Source organism: Peromyscus eremicus, chromosome 8a, assembly GCF_949786415.1.
Source record: "Peromyscus eremicus chromosome 8a, PerEre_H2_v1, whole genome shotgun sequence".
In the NCBI taxonomy this organism is placed as follows: domain Eukaryota; kingdom Metazoa; phylum Chordata; class Mammalia; order Rodentia; family Cricetidae; genus Peromyscus; species Peromyscus eremicus.
In genome coordinates this window covers 30,125,000-30,144,030 of record NC_081423.1, presented here as the reverse complement: position 1 = coordinate 30,144,030, position 19,031 = coordinate 30,125,000, and the positions used below count along the sequence as shown (strand labels likewise).

At 43.4% G+C, this 19,031-nt stretch overlaps 2 protein-coding genes across 2 annotated transcripts in view; both read left to right on the top strand.

The window, feature by feature from the left end:
• Nucleotides 1-8,158, top strand: part of LOC131916552 (T-cell immunoglobulin and mucin domain-containing protein 2-like) — a 10,139-nt gene extending 1,981 nt beyond the window's left edge. The window contains exons 2-3 of the mRNA XM_059269907.1: nucleotides 2,053-2,385; nucleotides 7,881-8,158. Of these exons, the coding sequence (XP_059125890.1) occupies nucleotides 2,053-2,385; nucleotides 7,881-8,158 (611 nt within the window). The remainder of the gene's footprint in view (nucleotides 1-2,052; nucleotides 2,386-7,880) is intronic.
• Nucleotides 8,159-11,351: 3,193 nt separating this feature from the next.
• Nucleotides 11,352-17,577, top strand: LOC131916551 (T-cell immunoglobulin and mucin domain-containing protein 2-like; the record flags this gene model as incomplete). Its single annotated transcript, XM_059269906.1, has 2 exons — nucleotides 11,352-11,724; nucleotides 16,882-17,577. Coding segments are annotated over 2 exons (684 nt in total), but the record flags the coding sequence as incomplete, so codon positions are not given.
• Between the last annotated feature and the right edge of the window lie 1,454 nt (nucleotides 17,578-19,031).

Sequence of the window (19,031 nt, the reverse complement as noted above, 5' to 3'; positions counted from 1 at the left end):
GGCCTGCATATAGGTGGTTAGGGAATCTCACAGTTCGTTATTTTGTGCTTTTGTTTGTTTATTTCTTTGTTTCCTGTTCTGGGATCCAACACAGGGGCTAGCATTGGCTAGCCAAGCACTGTAACATTGAGCTCCATCCTCAGCTCTCAGAGTTCCTTTAAAGGCCACTTTGGAAGCTATTGGTATTAGAAATTGGATTCCATCACCCCCAAAAGAATTATATTTAATCATTTCAGTTTTTAAATTGCATCATTACGTTATTGGTTGCATATTTTCTGACTATGTGGTCTTACTTTGCTAGTTGGTAGGTCTTGCTCAAGTTCTGGAATGTCACCAACTTTTAAAAGGGGACCTCTGCTTAGTTTATGTGTAAGTGTGTGTGTGTATCTATGTGTGTGTATGTGTCTGTGTGTGTTTTAAGGGTCAACCATAAAATTCAGAATAAGCCTCAGTCTTTCCTACCTGAATACTGACCTTGAAGTTACTAAGGTTCTGCCTTGAAGCCAACAATGCTTTTCCAAAGCCCTGGCTCTGTTCTTTGATTAAGAGAGGTGGGAAGAGTTAGTGATTTTGTTGTCATAGCACTGGGAGGCGGGGGGGGGGGGGGGGGGGGAGGAGGGATGGTTTGAGACAGGGTCTCCAAATCTTAGGCCTGTCTTCAACTTATTAGTTAGCTGAAGTTGGCCTTGAATTCCTCATCTTCTTCCCTCTACCTCCCAAGGTCTGGGATACAAGTGAGTTCTGGGTTTACAAGCATTACCCTCAGCCTGGCTGTTGAAATAAAAGGTTTTAAATTAAAAAAAAAAGAAAGAAAGAAAGAAGAAGAAAGAAAGAAAGAAAGAAAGAAAGAAAGAAAGAAAGAAAGAAAGAAAGAAAGAAAGAAAGAAAGAAACATTTGAGTTGGTCTCAGTGGCACATGTTTACTATCCCAGAACTCAGGAATCAGAAGTGGGAGATCTTGATTTTGAGACAGATGAGGAATTAAAAGACCCTGTCTCCAAAGAAAGTCACTCTCTGAAGAACATAAAAGACAAGAAAAGTCTTGTGAATATCATACAACAGACAAGTTGTTTTGTTCACCAATGTACCCATTAAGTAATCACACTGAGGAAGAATATGCTAAGAGGAAACTGTTTACAGTCTTCAAATTCAGATTGTAATACTGGACATTTAATCATGGAATTGGAGAGGTAGAGGCAGCCAAGCTCTGGGAGTTTGAAGTCTGTTTTATGCAGCAAGTTCCAGGCCAGCCAAGGCTGCAAAGTGAGATCCTGGCTCAGAATCAAAGGATAACAACAAACATTAAATTGTTATTCCCTCCAACCCCTCCCCAACAACACACATACACACACACACACACACACACACACACACACACACACACATACATTCACACCAAAACACCAATGATAAAGAAGGCTAGTGTTGTACCTGTTTCTCAAAATCCCCAGAGACCACCAAGGAGCAGGTTTCAGATGCAAGCACAGAAGAGTCTTTTTGTTCAGGTTCACCTTGGGCCACCACCAGACAGATAGAAGGAAATGTGGGGGCAGCCATGAGCCCAGATGTAGAGAGCTTTTATAGGGAAAAACCACAAGCCAGGAATTGACAACTTGGGATTGGGTAGAAGGGATATGGTGCAAGGAGAATTTTTGAAACTATTGGTCTAGACTATGGTTGTGAAACCACACTTGAAACCATTGGCTTAGACTTTTGGTGGGGAACCCGAACATAATTATCTGAACTACTCAGGATTTTCTAGATATCTTCAGAACCACATTCCTGAGGTCCTTCATGGAACTGAGTACAGCAGATGGTCTGAGATCATGGCCCTTTCCCTAAGGTAGAGCCTGTAAAGTCAAGTCTAGGCCCTCACACTAGGGCTGTAGTTCAGTGGACAGCACTTGTCTCAGTTTCATAATACCCTAAATTAAATTCCAGCTCAATAACCCCTACCGTAATTTTTCTGAAAAAAAAATAAGAACAAAATTTTAGGAAAATGTTGGATACTAACCTCCATTTCTTCCCCCTCTCTTCTTTTTTCCATCACAGGTGCTCTGTGTTCTTACATAGTAGTGGAAGGTGTGGTGGGTCACCCTGTCACACTGCCATGTACTTACTCAACAAATGAGGGAATCACTACCGCATGCTGGGGCCTTGGCGAATGTCAATCTGTTTATTGTGCTAGAACGCTTATCTGGACCAATGGATATCAAGTCTCCTATAAGAGGAGCAGCCGATACCAGCTAAAGGGGCATATTTCAGAAGGAAATGTGTCCTTGACAATAGAGAATGCTGTTCAGAGTGACAGTGGTCCATATTGTTGTATAGTGGAGATTCCTGGATCTTTCCATTATGTGACCTATTCCTTGGAAATCAAACCAGGTAAGCTTTCTTTATTTCCTTTGTTTATTTCTTCATGTGACCCTAGTCCTCTGTGTGCTAATATTTTCTGTTTTCCTCTAAGAAGGAAACCGAAAGTTGCTATAAATATATTTGTGTATAGGTGGAGAGTTCTGCTCCCTGTCTGCCCTGCCTTGGGCCTTTGAAATAGGTTTCATATCTTGTCACACAATTTGTTGCCTGCACACTGGAAATGTCCACATAGAAGAGGGTTCCCTCCAACACCTGTTCTCTGTCATGCAGCAGTGTAGTAACAGATGAGCAGCAGCGGCTAGTCCATAAATGACGCTGACACACAATTCCCTCCAATGAGCTTTGTAGATGTAACCAACCGTCTTATTAAATAAGAAACACAGAGCTGATTCAGAGAAGAAAGCCAAGAGTTCAGAACTTACCCTTCCTACTTCAGCCAAGAGAGCTCTCCAAAAGGGGCCTACTTCCTGTGTGTTTGTCTTTATAAAGACTTTTGGTTCTGCCTTCTCATTGGTTGTAAACCCAAACACATGACTGCCTCGTCACTGCCTGTATGTAGGGACTTCCAGGTCTTCTATGGTTGGGATTGAGATTAAAGGCATGTGTCTCCAATGCTGGCTGTATCCTTTTACACACAGAGATCTACGTAGCTCTGTCTACCAAGTGCTGGGATTAAAGGCGTGCACCACCACCGCCATGCTCTTGCTATGGCTCTAATAGCTCTGACCCCTGGGCAACTTTATTTATTAACATACAATTAAAATCACATTTCAGTACAAATAAAATACCACCATAGAGCTTTATTAGAATGAGGAGGCCTCAAGCCAAGATCAGACCCCCAGCTGGGAGGGAGAGAGAGCATTAGACAGAAACTATACCATCTATGAGGTTCATCCCTTGATGGGGTGTGAAGTGGCTTCCAGGGAAGGAGGGGCTTCTATTTACAACCTGGAGAGGAGTTTCATTAAGAGCAGAAATGAGAGAGAGAGAGAGAGAGAGAGAGAGAGAGAGAGAGAGAGAGAGAGAGAGCGAGCTGCCATGACTGGAATGATGGGGCTACAGAGGATCCTCTTCAGAGAGCAGCCTGCAGAATAATCCTCTCAGCATTCCCCCTGAGGAGTCTCAGGCTGGTCCCCAGAGCAAGGAGACAGTCTGACTTGTTACTAGTTGTGGAGTTGTTAGCTGCTAGGTCTCAGGATGAAGGCTAACTAAGGTGCTTGTTAACATATCAAAGCAGACACTGGCTGCCTTTCTCTCAGGAAGGCCAGTACCTGGCACACCCTGCCCCCTCCCTAAATTCTCCAGCCCAAGGACTGGGCTGGGCTGCCCCTCCCCCAGCTGCTCTTCCCTATGTAACCCAGTCATTTTGGCTAGACAGGCCCCTTTGGGTTCTTGACCTCTTGGCCCCCACTTTTGGCTCCTAGCTTTCCCCTCTCCTCACATGGGGAGTTCAGTTTGCTGGTCATGTTCACTCTGGACCCTTCTGCATGCCTCTGTCTGTTTTCTCCCTCATATCTACAATAAATCATCTTCTCCACCATCTTTTTTTTCTTTAAATTTATTTTTAAATATTTATTTATTTATTATGTATACAGTGTTCTGCCTGCATGCCAGAAGAGGGTGGTTGATCTCATTACAAATGGTTGTGAATCACCATGTGGTTGCTGGGAACTGAACTCAGGACCTCTGGAAGAACAGCTAGTACTCTTAACTGCTGAGCCATCTTTCCAGCCCCCCACCATCTTCTTTCATTTTTTTTTTTTTTTCATTGAGGAAAAAAGTTTCCCATCATGTGATTTAGGTCACCATAGCATAAGTGACAGAGAGTATCGAACAGCCAGATGTTGATTAGGTCCATAAATCAGGGGCTGCTGTTAGGCCCATATCAGACAGCCTCTAACTTTATCAGCAAGCAGAAGGAAGGCAGGGCTTGACCTATTCAGACTGTGGGATCATGCAAACCAATGTTCTAACAGAAGTTTATGAAAACCCCAGTCTGAAATTATTACATTTTCAGTGTTTCTTTGTTTGCTTTTCTTTCTTTCTTTCTTTCTTTCTTTCTTTCTTTCTTTCTTTCTTTCTTTCTTCCTTCATTCCTTTCTTTCTGTTTTTTTTTCCCCCCCAGAGGTTCTCTGTGTAGTCATGGATATCCTGGAACTTGTTCTGTAGACTAGACTGGTCTTGAACTTACAGAGCTTCCCCTGCCTCTGCCTCCAGAGTACTGGAATTAAAGGAGTGTACCATAAGAACCAGGTTTGAGCCGAGCGGTGATGGTGCACGCCTTTAATCCCAGCACTCGGGAGGCAGAGGCAGGCAGATCTCTGTGAGTTCGAGGGCAGCCTGGGGTACTAAGTAAGTTCCAGGACAGGCCCAAAGCTACACAGAGAAACCCTGTCTCGAAAAAACAAAAAAAAAAAAGAAAAGAAAAGAAAAGAAATAGTACCATAAGAACCAGGTTTGACATATCCTTGTTGTACATATCCTGATTTTTTTTTCACTGACTAAAACATTAGGCTCATGAGGACTTCCTGGCTTCTGTTTCTGTTCCTCATCTCATTTTAATTAAGTGTTAACACAGACAATGGAAATCAATAATAGATACTAGAAACAATCTGTTTTTATATTTTTTAATTAAGAACATTCTGTAGTTTTTCAGCTTCTAGATTTTGTTATATATCCATCCATTCATTTATTTTTGTGTTTAATTAGATTTTTAAAACTGCATTTATTATTGTGTGGCTGTGTGTGAATGATATGCATGTGGTGGGTTTGCATACCATGATGAATTTGCCAGAAGGCAAACTGTTGGGCTTGGTACTCTCTTTATGATTTTATGTGAATTCTATGGATGTAAGTCAATGACCAGGTTTGCAAGTCAAGGGCCTCTACCAACTGAATCATTTTTCTGGATCTCTGTTTATTGATAGACTGATTTCTTGATTTTGATACTGGGCCCTGCTTTGTAAATCAGGCTGACCTGGAACTTCTTGCTCACACCTTAGCCTCCCCAGTGTTGGTATTATAGAAATGGACCACCATCCCTTGTTAGGGTGAAGTCCATTCTGATGGGACAAGGAGCTGCCTTTCAAAACCATGGCTGAGAGGCAACTCAAGGCATCCTGAAGAAGCTGGTCATAGATTATGAAAGAATGATGTATAAAGACAGCTTTGGGGAAGAGACGTAAGGTCCCTAGTGCCTATCACAGGTGTGAAATTCTGTTCCTAACTTGGCTGAAGTTGAATGATTCTGACATCCAAGGGTGCCAACTCACAAGAGAATAAATCCACGTTCACACAAACACAGACACATACACAGACACACACACACAGACACATACAGAGAGAGAGAGATCGCTAAAAAAAAGTAAAATGCCTTGGGGGCTGTGTAGAAATGTGTCTAACATACCTGAAACCTTGGGTTATGTCCCAGAACTGCAAACACAATAACCTAGTAAGTTCTGTGGTTGTAGCTTGGAAAGGCAGTTGTTCAGCACACTTTCCTGCCTAAAACTCTGGGGTTAGAGCCCCAGCACCAGAAGTGGGATAGGCATGTCATTACAGCATAACATTACTAATTTAAGTTCATTAATTGAAGGTTTTATGGAGCTTAGAGAGTCATTAGCAGGTCAGTGCTTACAAAGTCACCCTTAGTCACTGTAGTCCCTAAATGAGCCAGCAACTCTGTTTCCTTCTTTAACAACCAAGTCTATACCTTCTCCTGGTTTAAACACATGGAACTTCCTCTTCAGGTCCTGGGATCCTCATCAGCTCCTTAGGACTTTCCCATCTACCTGGGAGAAAAAAATGCTTCAGGGCAAGAGAAGCAAAGTTCCTGAGCTGGTGATTCTTTCCTGGGTTTGTTCTCACAGTGATCTTCTGACTAGATTGTTCACATGCTTGCTTTTCTCCACCTCAGAGATTTATGCTCTCCAGGGAGGGTGTGTACTGTGCTCAGGCCTCTGCCCACACATTACACTGGATCAGCAAACTGACCAGACCAGGTTAGAAAGAGACCCCCTGCTGCTGGGAATAGTTTTCCTGCTTCACAGCCACACCCACTCCCTGCTAAGTTGTCAGCAGTGACTTTCACACTGACTGACATGAGTGCTTGCTCCTGAACACCTGTTTTTATGTCCCTGAGACAAAAATCCTTTCATCTGACCCTCTACATAAAAGGGGCTTGAGGGCCAGTGAGATGGCTCAGTGGGGAAAGGTGCCCACTGCTAAACCTAATGACCTGAGTTCAATCCCTGGGCCCACATGGTAGAAGGAGAGAACAGACTCTGAAAAGTTATCCCTGGCATCCATATTTGTGACATCCCACAAACACACAAATAAATGAATAAATTATTGTATTGAATTTAAGGGGGAGCTCTAATCCAATACTTCCCTATGCATAGTAGGAACACTACACGTTTTTCTTTATGCCAAGGTAAACACATACTATATTTAAGGACTACATTGTATTCAAGGTAAAGAAGAGTTTTCAAAGCAATCATTTCTTGTTGCTGAGCTTTTATTTTGTAGTTAGCACAGTCAAGATCAAAGGAGATTACTTACACATGTGTCTGCTGACACAGATAGCACGAGTCCTGGCTGACTTGTGTGATCCCAGCACCACTTTGCCTTAGCTCCTGTCTAGGAACTCTGCACACTGACACCATCAGTAGCTGTTTGGATCCTTACAGCACTTTGGATGCTGTTGGCTTGTGAACTGTAGATTGAACCTGCTTAATCCAAACATTCCAAATCTACAATATTCCCTAATCTGGAACCTTTTGACCATAGACTTGATAATTCATGAAAACTCAACATCATGAAAATATCATTATCCACAGTTTATAAAGTTACCATTTAAGCTATATATGTAAAGTGTAATTATATGAATGCTACATCTATCCATGTTTATACTTGAACCCTACCCATAAGGTTTTATCTATATGCAAATATTCCAAATATTTAAGCAAGATTTAAATTCTCACACTCTGGGTACCAAGCATTTTTGGATAAGGGGTATTCACCTTGTCTGTCTTACATTGGAAGGAACCGAAGACAATATCCACTCTCTATCCAATTGTGCAAATCCCATTTAGTTGGGGCTTGTGTGGGATCTGCATGCTAAGATGCAGGGCTGTGTGTTGTGTCCTCTGGGGACTGACTGAAATGAACATGCTGGGCCTGGAAATGTGGGTGAAGTCAGTCACCACTGAGAGCAGTGCCAGCCCCTCATAACCTCACAGTCTCATAGCTATGCTTACACATCTGAGAACCTGACACCTGTCATTTATACAGTGTGTCCTTAGGAACATGGGCTCTGTGCTCAGCTCCATGTGATAAGTGCAGCTGCCTCCTATTGGTCCCGCCCAGTCCTAGTTGGTCAATGACAAAGAACAGAAGTTCAGGAGAGGAGCCTCTCTGGGGACAGCTTCTCATGGGTGCTACAACAGAAGCACTTGCCTATTCTTGCTTGACTGATCCTTGTTTATTTTGATTTTCAAATCCAGAAATTTCCACAAGTCCTCCAACAAGACCCACAACTACAGGAAGACCCACAACTGCAGGAGGACACACAACTGCAGGAAGACCCACAACTGCAGGTAGATCCACAACTACAGCAAGACCCATGACTATTTCAACAAGACCCACACATGTACCCACATCACCCCGAGTTTCCACCTCTACTCCTCCAATACCAACACACACACAGTCTCACACACCAAGTACAACCCATTGTGGTACAGGACCCAGAGTCCTTCTCACGAGAGTTGGTAGGAGACAGTGAATCAAGTCAGAAGTATAATATAGGTGAAGAGTTCTCTAGCTGGGCTAACAACAGCTTCACAAAGTCTGTAATTTCCCAGTCATAAGTTATATTCACCCTCTGCTGTGCAAGAGCTTGAACATGGAGGACACCCATCTCTCTATATCAGACCCCCCAAGGATTCACTACTAGCCAAACTTAGGTGGATCAGTGATCTAGGATAGCTAATGAGGATGGTGGGAATCTGGTCCAGCTGGACATAACTATCTGATGAAAAACTAAGTAATGACTGAGAACTAATGTGAGGGTAGGGATACTCTTGGAGCAAGAGAACAAGGAGAGAGGACACTAGAGGCCAGCCTCCCAGTCACACAGCCACACAGTGAGCCATTGAATAAGAGTGAAAGTAAGATTTACAGAAGTAGGAAAAAGAAAAATCCTGGAAACAAAGGTAGACAGGAAAATTTAAATGAAGAAGAGCTGGCTAGAAATAAACCAAGTTAAGGCCGGTCATTCATAAGTAATAATGAGACTCCGTGTGATTTATTTGGGAGTTGGGTGGCAGGCTCCCAAAGAGCAAAAGAGCTAAAAGAGTAAGAAAAGAACCAAAACAGTATTTGGCAAAATCAATACTGAGTGTCCCAGTAAGAAATACACTCATTATAGAACAAGGAACGTGCTTTCTAGATCATGTCTCAAACTCACTGCCTTAGCCTGCATATAGATGATTAGGGAATCTCACAGTTCATTATTTTGTGCTTTTGTTTGTTTATTCCTTTGTTTCCTGTGCTGGGATCCAACACAGGGGTTACCATGGGCTAGCTAAGCACTGTAACATTGAGCTCCATCCTCAGCTTTCAGAGTTCCTTTAAAGGCCACTTTAGAAGCTATTGGTATTAGAAATTGAATTCCATCATCCCCAAAAGAATTATATTTAATCATTTCAGTTTTTAAATTGCATCATTACATTATTGTTTGAATATTTTCTATGTGACCTTACTTTACTAGCTGGTAGGTCTTAGTAAAGCTCTGGAATGTCACCAACTTTTAAAAAGGGACCTCTGCTTAGTTTATGTGTGAGTGTGAGTGTGTGTGTGTGTGTGTGTGTGTCTTTATGCATGTATGTGTCTGTGTGTGTTTTAAGGGTCAATCATAAAATTCAGAATAAGCCTCAGTCTCTCCTTCTTGAAGACTGACTTTGAAGTTACTAAGGTTCTGCCTTGAAGCCAACAATGCTTTTCCAAAGCCCTGGCTCTGTTCTTTGATTAGGAGAGGTGGGAAGAGTTAGTGATTTTGTTGTCATAGCACTGGGGGGGAGGAGGAGGGATGGTTTGAGACAGGGTCTTCAAATCTTAGGCCTGTCTTCAACTTATTAATGAAGTTGGCCTTGAATTCCTCATCTTCCTCCCTTTACCTTCCAAATTCTGGGTATACAAGTGAGTTCTAGCTTTACAAGCATTACCCACAGCCTGGCTGTTGAAATAAAAAGTTTTAAATTAAAAAAAAAAAAAATGAAACATTTGAACTGGTCTCAGTGGCACATGTTTACTATCCCAGAACTCAGGAGTCAGAGGTGGGAGATCTTGATTTTGAGACAGACAAGGTATAAAAAGACCCTGTCTCCAAAGAAAGTCACTCACTGAAGTAGATAAAAGAGAAGAAAAGTCTTGTGAATATCATACAACAGACAAGTTGTTTTGTTCACAAATGTACCCAGTAAGTAATCACACTGAGGAAGAATATGCTAAGAGGAAACTGTTTACAGTCTTCAAATTCAGATTATAAAAGTAGACATTTAATCATGGGATTGGAGAGTTAGCGGCAGCCAAGCTCTGCGAGTTTGAAGTCTGTTTTATGCAGTAAGTTCCAGGCCAGCCAAACCTGCAAAGTGAGATCTTGGCTCAGAAAATCAAATGATAACAACAAACATTAAGTTGTCATTCCCTCCAACCCCCCCTCCCAACAACACACACACACACACACACACACACACACACACACATTCACACCAAAACACCAATGATAAAGAAGGCTAGTGTTGTACCTGTTTCTCAAAACCCCCAGAGATCACCAAGGAGCAGGTTTCCAATGCAAGCACATAAGGGTCCTTTTATTCAAGTTCACCTTGGGCCACCACCAGGCAGATGAAAGGAAATGTGGGGGCAGCCATGAGCCCAGGTGTAGAGAGTTTTTATAGGGAAAAACCACAAGCCAGGAATTGGCAACTTGGGATTGGGTAGAAGGTATATTGTCACAAGGAGAATTTTTGAAACTATTGGTCTAGACCTTGGATGTGAAACTACATTTGAAACCATTGGGTTAGACTTTTGGTGGGGAACCACAGCCCACTGAACAGGATTATCTGGACTATTCAGCAGGATTATCTAGATATCTTCAGAACTACATTCCTGAGGTCGTTCATGGAACTGAGTACAGCAGATGGTCTGAGATGGTGGCCCTTTCCCTAATGTAGAGCCTGTAAAGTCAAGTCTAGGCCCTCACACTGTTGTGCTCAGATCGCAACCCCCAGAGAGACCACCAAAGATGAGCATGCCAGAATGCAAAAGCAAGGTTTAATTCAGGATATACAAGCCTAGGCAGGGACTTCATCTAACAGATCCATCACAGTGGAGGCTGGAGGAAGTGCCCACCTCTTGCAAGCTCAGTTTTTAAAGGCAAAAAACACAAGGGTACATCATTTAGGGGTGCTAGTACGGGTACAATTTTGATTGGCTCGCTTCTAGAGGCTTTCTAGAAATCATGGCTTAATTTTACTTTTAAGGGAGTAGTTACCTGCCACCATTTCTCATTGGCTGCCCTCAGGTGGGGACATTTCTGTGGTCATTTACCCTGGAAACTAGAGAGAGGACATTCCATAGTCCAGCAGTCATTACCTCACAACTACCTTGTGACTCTCTACCTTTACACTTCCTGGTTTCTGGAATCTGCACTGACTGGTTTCAGTAACTCATGGCCTATTCTAGTAACTCATGCCCTGTACCTAAAAGGAGAAATTTTAGGCCTTAGTTTTAGGGTGAAAGCATTTTGGTCTTATTTCTAAGATGGCTCATTTTGGTCTCACAATACTAGGGCTGTAGTTCAGTGGACAGTACTTGCCTCATAATACCCTAAATTAAATTCCAGTTCAATAACCCCTACCATAATTTTTCTGAAAAGAAATATAAACAACATTTATGAAAATGTTGGGTACTAATTCTCCATTTCTTCCCCCTCTCTTCTTTTTTCCATCACAGGTGCTCTCCGTTCTTACAAAGTAGTGGAAAGTGTGGTAGGTCACCCTGTCACACTGCCATGTACTTACTCAACAAATGAGGGAATCACTACCGCATGCTGGGGCCTTGGTGAATGTCAATCTGTTTATTGTGCTAGAACGCTTATCTGGACCAATGGATATCAAGTCACCTATAAGAGGAGCAGCCGATACCAGCTAAAGGGGCATATTTCAGAAGGAAACGTGTCCTTGACAATAGAGAATGCTGTTCAGAGTGACAGTGGTCCATATTGTTGTATAGTGGAGATTCCTGGATCTTTCCGTTATGTGACCTATTCCTTGGAAATCAAACCAGGTAAGCTTTCTTTATTTTCTTTGTTTATTTCTTCAAGTGACCCTAGTGAAGGGTTTACAACACACCCCCACGATTGGGTGTGTTCACATATGCCTGGCGGACACTTCCGCCTAGCCAGGTCCAGGTCAGGATAGCCATTTCCAGGTCAGGGCACCTCGCGTGAAGTTCCATTGGCTACGTAGGCACGCAATGTGCCCATGTGATCTACATGCTTGCGTGTAGTAGTGACGTTGATCTGTCCACGTCCAGCCTTTAAAATCCGGCGCCATGTTCCCTATTCCTTCTTCTTCTCCACACACGTGCTTCCCTCAGGCCTGTTCACTCTCTGTCCCTTTATCTTTAATAAAACTCTTATTAGCGGATTCTGTCGTGTTTCGTGACATTTCCGTGCAGGGTAAGAACACAGCGCAGCCGAATAACTGACACCTAGTCCTCTGTGTGCTAATATTTTCTGTTTTCCTCTAAGAAGGAAACTGAAAGTTGCTATAAATACATTTGTGTATAGGTGGAGAGTTCTGCTCCCTGTCTGCTCTGCCTTGGGCCTTTGAAATAGGTCTCATATCTTGTCACACAATTTGTTGCCTGCACACCGAAATCTCCATATAGAAGAGGGTTCCCTCCAACACCTGTTCTCTGTCACGTAACAGTGTAGTAACAGATGAGCAGCAGCGGCTAGTCCATAAATGACGCTGACACACCATTCCCTCCAATGAGCTTCATTAGAATAAGGAGGCCTAAAGCCAAGATCAGACCCCTAGCTGGGAGGGAGGGAGAGCATTAGACAGAAACAATACCATCTATGAGGTCCATCCCTTGATGGGATGTGAAGTGGCTTCCAGGGAAGGAGGAGCTTCTATCTACAACCCAAAAAGGAGTTTCATTAAGAGCAGAAATGAGAGAGAGAGAGAGACAGAGACAGAGACAGAGAGACAGAGAGAAGAGAGATGCCATGAATGGAATGATGGGGCTACAGAGGATCCTCTTCAGAGAGCAGCCTGCAAAATAATCCTCTCAGCATTCTCCCTGAGGAGTCTCAGGCTGGTCCCCAGAGCAAGGAGAAAGTCTGACTTGTTACATCTTATAGTTGTGGAGTTGTTAGCTGCTAGGTCTCAGGATGAAGGCTAACTAAGATGCTTGTTAATATATCAAAGCAGACACTGGCTGCCTTTCTCTCAGGAAGGCCAGTACCTGGCACACCCCGCCCCCTCCCTAAATTCTCCAGCCCAGGGACTGGGCTGGGCTGACCCTCCCCCAGCTGCTCTTCCCTATGTAACCCAGTCATTTTGGCTAGACAGGCCCCTTTGGGTTCTTGACCTCTTGGCCCCCACTTTTGGCTCCTAGCTTCCCCTCTCCTCACATGGGGAGTTCAGTTTGCTGGTCATGTTCACTCTGGACCCTTCTGCATGCCTCTGTCTGTTTTCTCCCTCATATCTACAGTAAATCTTCCCCACCATCTTCCTTTTATTTCTTTATTTCTTTTCTTCATTCAGAAAGTTTCCTATCATGTGATTTAGTCACCATAGCATAAGTGACAGAGAGTATCAAACAGCCAGATGTTGATTAGGTCCGTAAATCAGGGGCTGCTGTTAGGGCACATAGCAGACAGCCTCTAACTATATCAGAGAGCAGCAGGGAGGTAGGGCTTGATCTATTCAGACTGTGGGATCTGGTCTAAGGGTGCAAACCCATGTTCTAACAGAAGTTTATGAACCCCCCAATCTGAAATACTTACCTTTTCTTTCTTTCTTTCTTTCTTTCTTTCTTTCTTTCTTTCTTTGCTTCTTTCTTTCTTCCATCCTTCCTTTCTTTCTTCCTTTTTTCCTTTCTTTCTCTTTCTTTCTTTCTTTCTTTCTTCCTTTCTTTCTTTCTTTGTTTTTCCTTCATTCCTTGTTTCCTTCCTTCTTTTCTTTCTTTTTTTTTCTTTTTCCAGAGTTTCTCTGTGTAGTCATGGATATCCTGGAACTTGTTCTGTACACCAGACTGGCCTTGAACTTACAGAGCTCCCCCTGCCTCTGCCTCCAGAGTACTGGAATTAAAGGAGTGTACCACGAGAGTCAGGTTTCACATCTCCTTGATGTACATATCCTGATTTTTTTTTTTTTGCACTAACTAAAACAATAGGCTCACGAGGACTTCCTGGCTTCTGGTGCTGTTCCTAATCTCTTTTTATTTAAGGGTTCACACAGACAATGGAAATCAATAATAGATATTCTAGAAACCATCAGTCTCTATATTTTTTAATTAAGAACATTCTGTAGTTATTCAGCTTCTAGATTTTGTTATATATCCATCCATTCATTTATTTTTGTGTCTAATTAGATTTTTAAAACTACATTTATTACTGAGTGGTTGTGTGTGAATGATGTGCATGAGGTGGGTTTGCATACCATGATGAATTTGCCAGAGGGCAAACTCCTGGGCTTGGTACTCTCTTTATGATAGTATGTGAGTTCTATGGATGTAAGTCAACTGAACAGGTTTGCAAGTCAAGGGCCTCTACCCATTGAATCATTTTTCTGCATCTCTATTTATTGATTGACTGATTTCTTGATTTTGATACTGGGCCTTGCTTTATAAATCAAGCTGACCTGGAACTTCTTGCTCACACCTTAGCCTCCCCAGTGTTGGTATTATAGAAATGTGCTACCATCCCTTGTTAGGGTGAAGTCCATTCTGATGGGACAAGGAGCTGCCTTTCAAAACCATGGCTGAGAGGCAACTCAAGGCATCCTGAAGAAGCTGGTCATAGATTATGAAAGAATGATGTATAGAGACAGCTTTGGGGAGGAGACGTAAGGTCCCTAGTGCCTATCACAGGTGTGAAATTCTGTTCCTAACTTGGCTGAAGTTGAATGATTCTGACATCCAAGGGTGCCAACTCACATGAGAATAAACCCACGTTCACACAAACACACACACAGACACACACACACACACACACACACACACACAGACACACACACACACACACACACACACACACACACACAGATAAATCCCTTAAAAATGTAAACTGCCTTGGGGGTTGTGTAGAAATGTGTCTAGCATGCCTCAAACTTTGGGTTATGTCCCAGACCTGCAAACACAATAACCTAGTAAGGCCTGTGGTTGTAGCTTGGGAAGGCAGTGGCCAGCAAACATTGCCACCTAAAACTCTGGGGTTAGAGTCCCAGCACCAGAAGTGGGATAGGCATGTCATTACAGCATAACATTACTAATTTAAGTTCATTAATTGAAGGTTTTATGGAGCTTAGAGAGTCATTAGCAGGTCAGTGCTTACAAAGTCACCCTTAGTCACTGTAGTCCCTAAATGAGCCAGCAACTCTGTTTCCTCCTTTAACAACCAAGTCCACATCTTCTCCTGGTTTAAACACAGGGCGCTTCCTCTTCAGGTCCTGGGATCCTCATCAGCTCCTTAGGACTTTCCCATCTACCTGGGAGAAAAAATGCCCCAGGGCAAGAGAAGCAAAGTTCCTGAGCTGGTGATTCTTTCCTGGGTTTGTTCTCACAGTGATCTGCTGACTAGATTGTTCACATGCTTGCTTTTCTCTACCTCAGAGATTTATGCTCTCCAGGGAGGGTGTGTACTGTGCTCAGGCCTCTGCCCACACATTACACTGGATCAGCAAACTGACCAGACCAGGTTAGAAAGAGACCCCCTGCTGCTGGGAATAGTTTTCCTGCAGCACAGCCACACCCACTCCCTGCTAAGTTGTCAGCAGTGACTTTCACACTGACTGACATGAGTGCTTGCTCCTGAACACCTGTTTTTATGTCCCTGAGACAAAAATCCTTTCATCTGACCCTCTACATAAAAGGGGCTTGAGGGCCAGTGAGATGGCTCAGTGGGAAAGGTGCCCACTGCTAAACCTAATGACCTGAGTTCAATCCCTGGGCCCACATGGTAGAAGGAGAGAACAGACTCTGAAAAGTTATCCCTGGCATCCATATTTGTGACATCCCACAAACACACAAATAAATGAATAAATTATTGTATTGAATTTAAGGGGGAGCTCTACTCCCAATACTTCCCTATGCATAGTAGGAACACTGCAGTGTTTTCTTTATGTCAAGGTAAACACACACTATATTAAAGGACTACATTGTATTCAAGGTAAAGAAGAGTTTTTAAAGCAATTATTCCTCATTGCTGAGCTTTTATTTTGTAGTTAGCACAGTCAAGATCAAAGGAGATTACTTACAGGGAACACATGTGTCTGCTTACAGACAGCATGAGTCCTGGCTGACTGTGTGATCCCAGCACCACTTTGTCTTAGCTCCTGTCTAGGAACTCTGCACACTGACACCATCAGTAGCTGTTTGGATCCTTACAGCACTTTGGATGCTGTTGGCTTGTGAATTGTAGATTGAACCTGCTTAATCCAAACATTCCAAATCTACAATACTCCCAAATCTGGAACCTTTTGACCATAGACTTGATAAACTTGAAAACTCAACATCATGAAAGTATCATGTACAGAATTATCCACAGTTTATAAAGTTATCATTTAAGCTATATATGTAAAGTGTAATTATATGAATGCTACATCTATCCATGTTTATACTTGAACCCTACCCATAAGGTTTTATCTATATGCAAATATTCCAAATATTTAAGCAAGATTTAAATTCTCACACTCTGGGTACCAAGCATTTTTAGATAAGGGGTATTCACCTTGTCTGTCTTATATTGGAAGGAACCATAGACAATATCCATTCTCTACCCAATTGTGCAAATCCCATTTAGTTGGGCTTGTGTGGGATCTGCATGCTAAGATGCAGGGCTGTATGTTGTGTCCTCTGGGGACTGACTGAAATGAACATGCTGGGCCTGGAAATGTGGGTGAAGTCAGTCACCACTGAGAGCAGTGCCAGCCCCTCATAACCTCACAGTCTCATAGCTATGCTTACACATCTGAGTACCTGACACCTGTCATTTATACAGTGTGTCCTTAGGAACATGAGCTCTGTGCTCAGCTCCTGGTGACAAGTGCAGCTGCCTCCTATTGGTCCTGCCCAGACCTAGTTGGTCAATGACAAAGAACAGAAGTTCAGGAGAGGAGCCTCTCTGGGGACAGCCTCTCATGGGTGCTACAACAGAAGCACTTGCCTGTCCTTGCTTGACTGATCCTTGTTTATTTTGATTTTCAAATCCAGAAATGTCCACAAGTCCTCCAACAAGACCCACAACTACAGGAAGACCCACAACTACAGGAAGACCCACAACTACAGCAAGACCAACAACTTCAGGAAGATCCACAACTGCAGGAAGACCCACAACTACAGAAAGACCCACAACTACAGCAACACCCACAACTGCAGGAAAACCCTCAACTACCAGAAGACCACAACTACAGCAAGACCCACAACTTCAGGAAGACCCACAACTGCAGGAAGACCCACAACTGGAGGAAGACCCACAACTTCAGGTAGACCTACAACTTCAGGAAGGCCCACCACATCAGTAGACCCACAAGTGCAGGTAGACCAACAACTGCAAGAAGACACACAACTACGTTAAGACTCACACCTGCAGCAAGACCCATGACTACATTTACCACGGAAGACTCACCCTCCCCATTCCCCCAAGAGCCAACCGACATCCAGTAGTCAGCTGGAAGCAGCTTTTGAGAGAAACGATGCCCCTATTCCCATCTACCTGGCTATTTTTTTTATAATAAGCGAAAGTCTGGGATGTAAGAATTATGTCCTTAATTACGTCACTAGCCTGTGATGATTGTATACCAGCCTAAAAAGGGGGCGTGCCCTCTGCTCTCTCCTTCTACACTCTCTCCTTCCATATTTCTCCCTCCATGCGGTTTCTCTCTCTCTCTCTCTCTCTCTCTCTCTCTCTCTCTCTCTCTCTCTCTCCCTCTCTCTCCCAATAAAGCTCTAGAAAGGTAACCATGGCTCATGATTCTTCTGTCACCAATACATCCAGCGTTCTCTTTCGTCAGCATGGCCACGAGCCCTGCCGCTTAACCAACAGTTAGTACATACCATGTTTGCCCTTCTGGGTCTAGGTTACCTCACTCAGGGTGATATTTTCTAGTTCCATTCATTTGCCTGCAAATTTTATGCTGTCATTGTTTTTCTCTGCTGAGTAGTACTCCATTGTGTATGTGTACCACATTTTGTATTTAGTGAATACAAAAATAAGAAAATAAATAAAAAACCAACCAACCACACCTATGGGTCACAAGGTCAGGGCTACAGCAAGGCACAGAGATTTCTGGTCATAGATGCTGCATTTAGTGCCTTCCCAGCCTCAGAGTGGGTGGAGCCAGCTGAAGTCAACCCAGCCTGCATTTCAAGTTTTATCTAAAGCTAGATTGCTAGAAGCTGAGCTTAGTAGCTAATGGCTATTCAAAGATCTAAGATACCTTGAGATAACTTTGATTCTGACCTTCAGCATTCTATCCCTCCCCCATCAGGATGCTCTTCTACTCAGTCAAGGTTACAGTCTTAGGGATCTTGAGCTCATGTCCAGCTGCTTAGACATCTGCTGTGTGGAGAGGAGAGAGCTTCAGTCCATAGACCCTTAGTTCTGGGTTTCCTGCTATTGCCTTGTTTTCTGTTTCCTTACATCCATGGTCACTGATGTCTCCAACACGGGAAGGTCACCGGCCCTGCAGGTGCAAGGTCCTCTGGACCAACCTTACCCTGACCTTTGCAGCTCTGACCTGGGATCATTGATGGTGCCTTTGCCACTGTTTGACCTTGACTTTCAGGCCCTCCTTGTCTTTTTTTTTTTTTCTTTGATTTTTTCAAGATAGGGTTTCTCTGTGTAGCTTTACGCCTTTCCTGGATCTTGCTGTGTAGACCAGGCTGGCCTCAAACTCACAAAGATCCACCTGGCTCTGTCTCCCAAGTGCTGGGATTAAAGGTATGCACCACCACCGCCCAGCGTCCTCCATGTCTTTATGCTCTTGCTTCTTGAGCTGATTCTGCCTGTGTGTGGACATGTCTTCTCGGTTGCCCCTTTGAAGGAAGGCCATGCCCACGGCCTTGCCTCAGCACACACAAAACCTGAACGGCCTCAGTAAAGGCATTCCCCATCAGCACAGGCTTCCCCGAGTACACCCACCTAGTTCAGGCTTCTGCCTATCAAACACCATTTCTAAGCCAGTTACTCCAAAGCATATGTTTATCCCAGGCCTTCCTCCTCTATGTGGTCCCAAATATTTCACATTGAACATGATCAAAACCCAGAATATCCTCTCTAAACCCTGTGGTGGGAACAGCTCCTCCCTTCTCAGCTGACATCCCCTCCTATCATGCACAGCTCAGGCCTGAGGAACTCATCC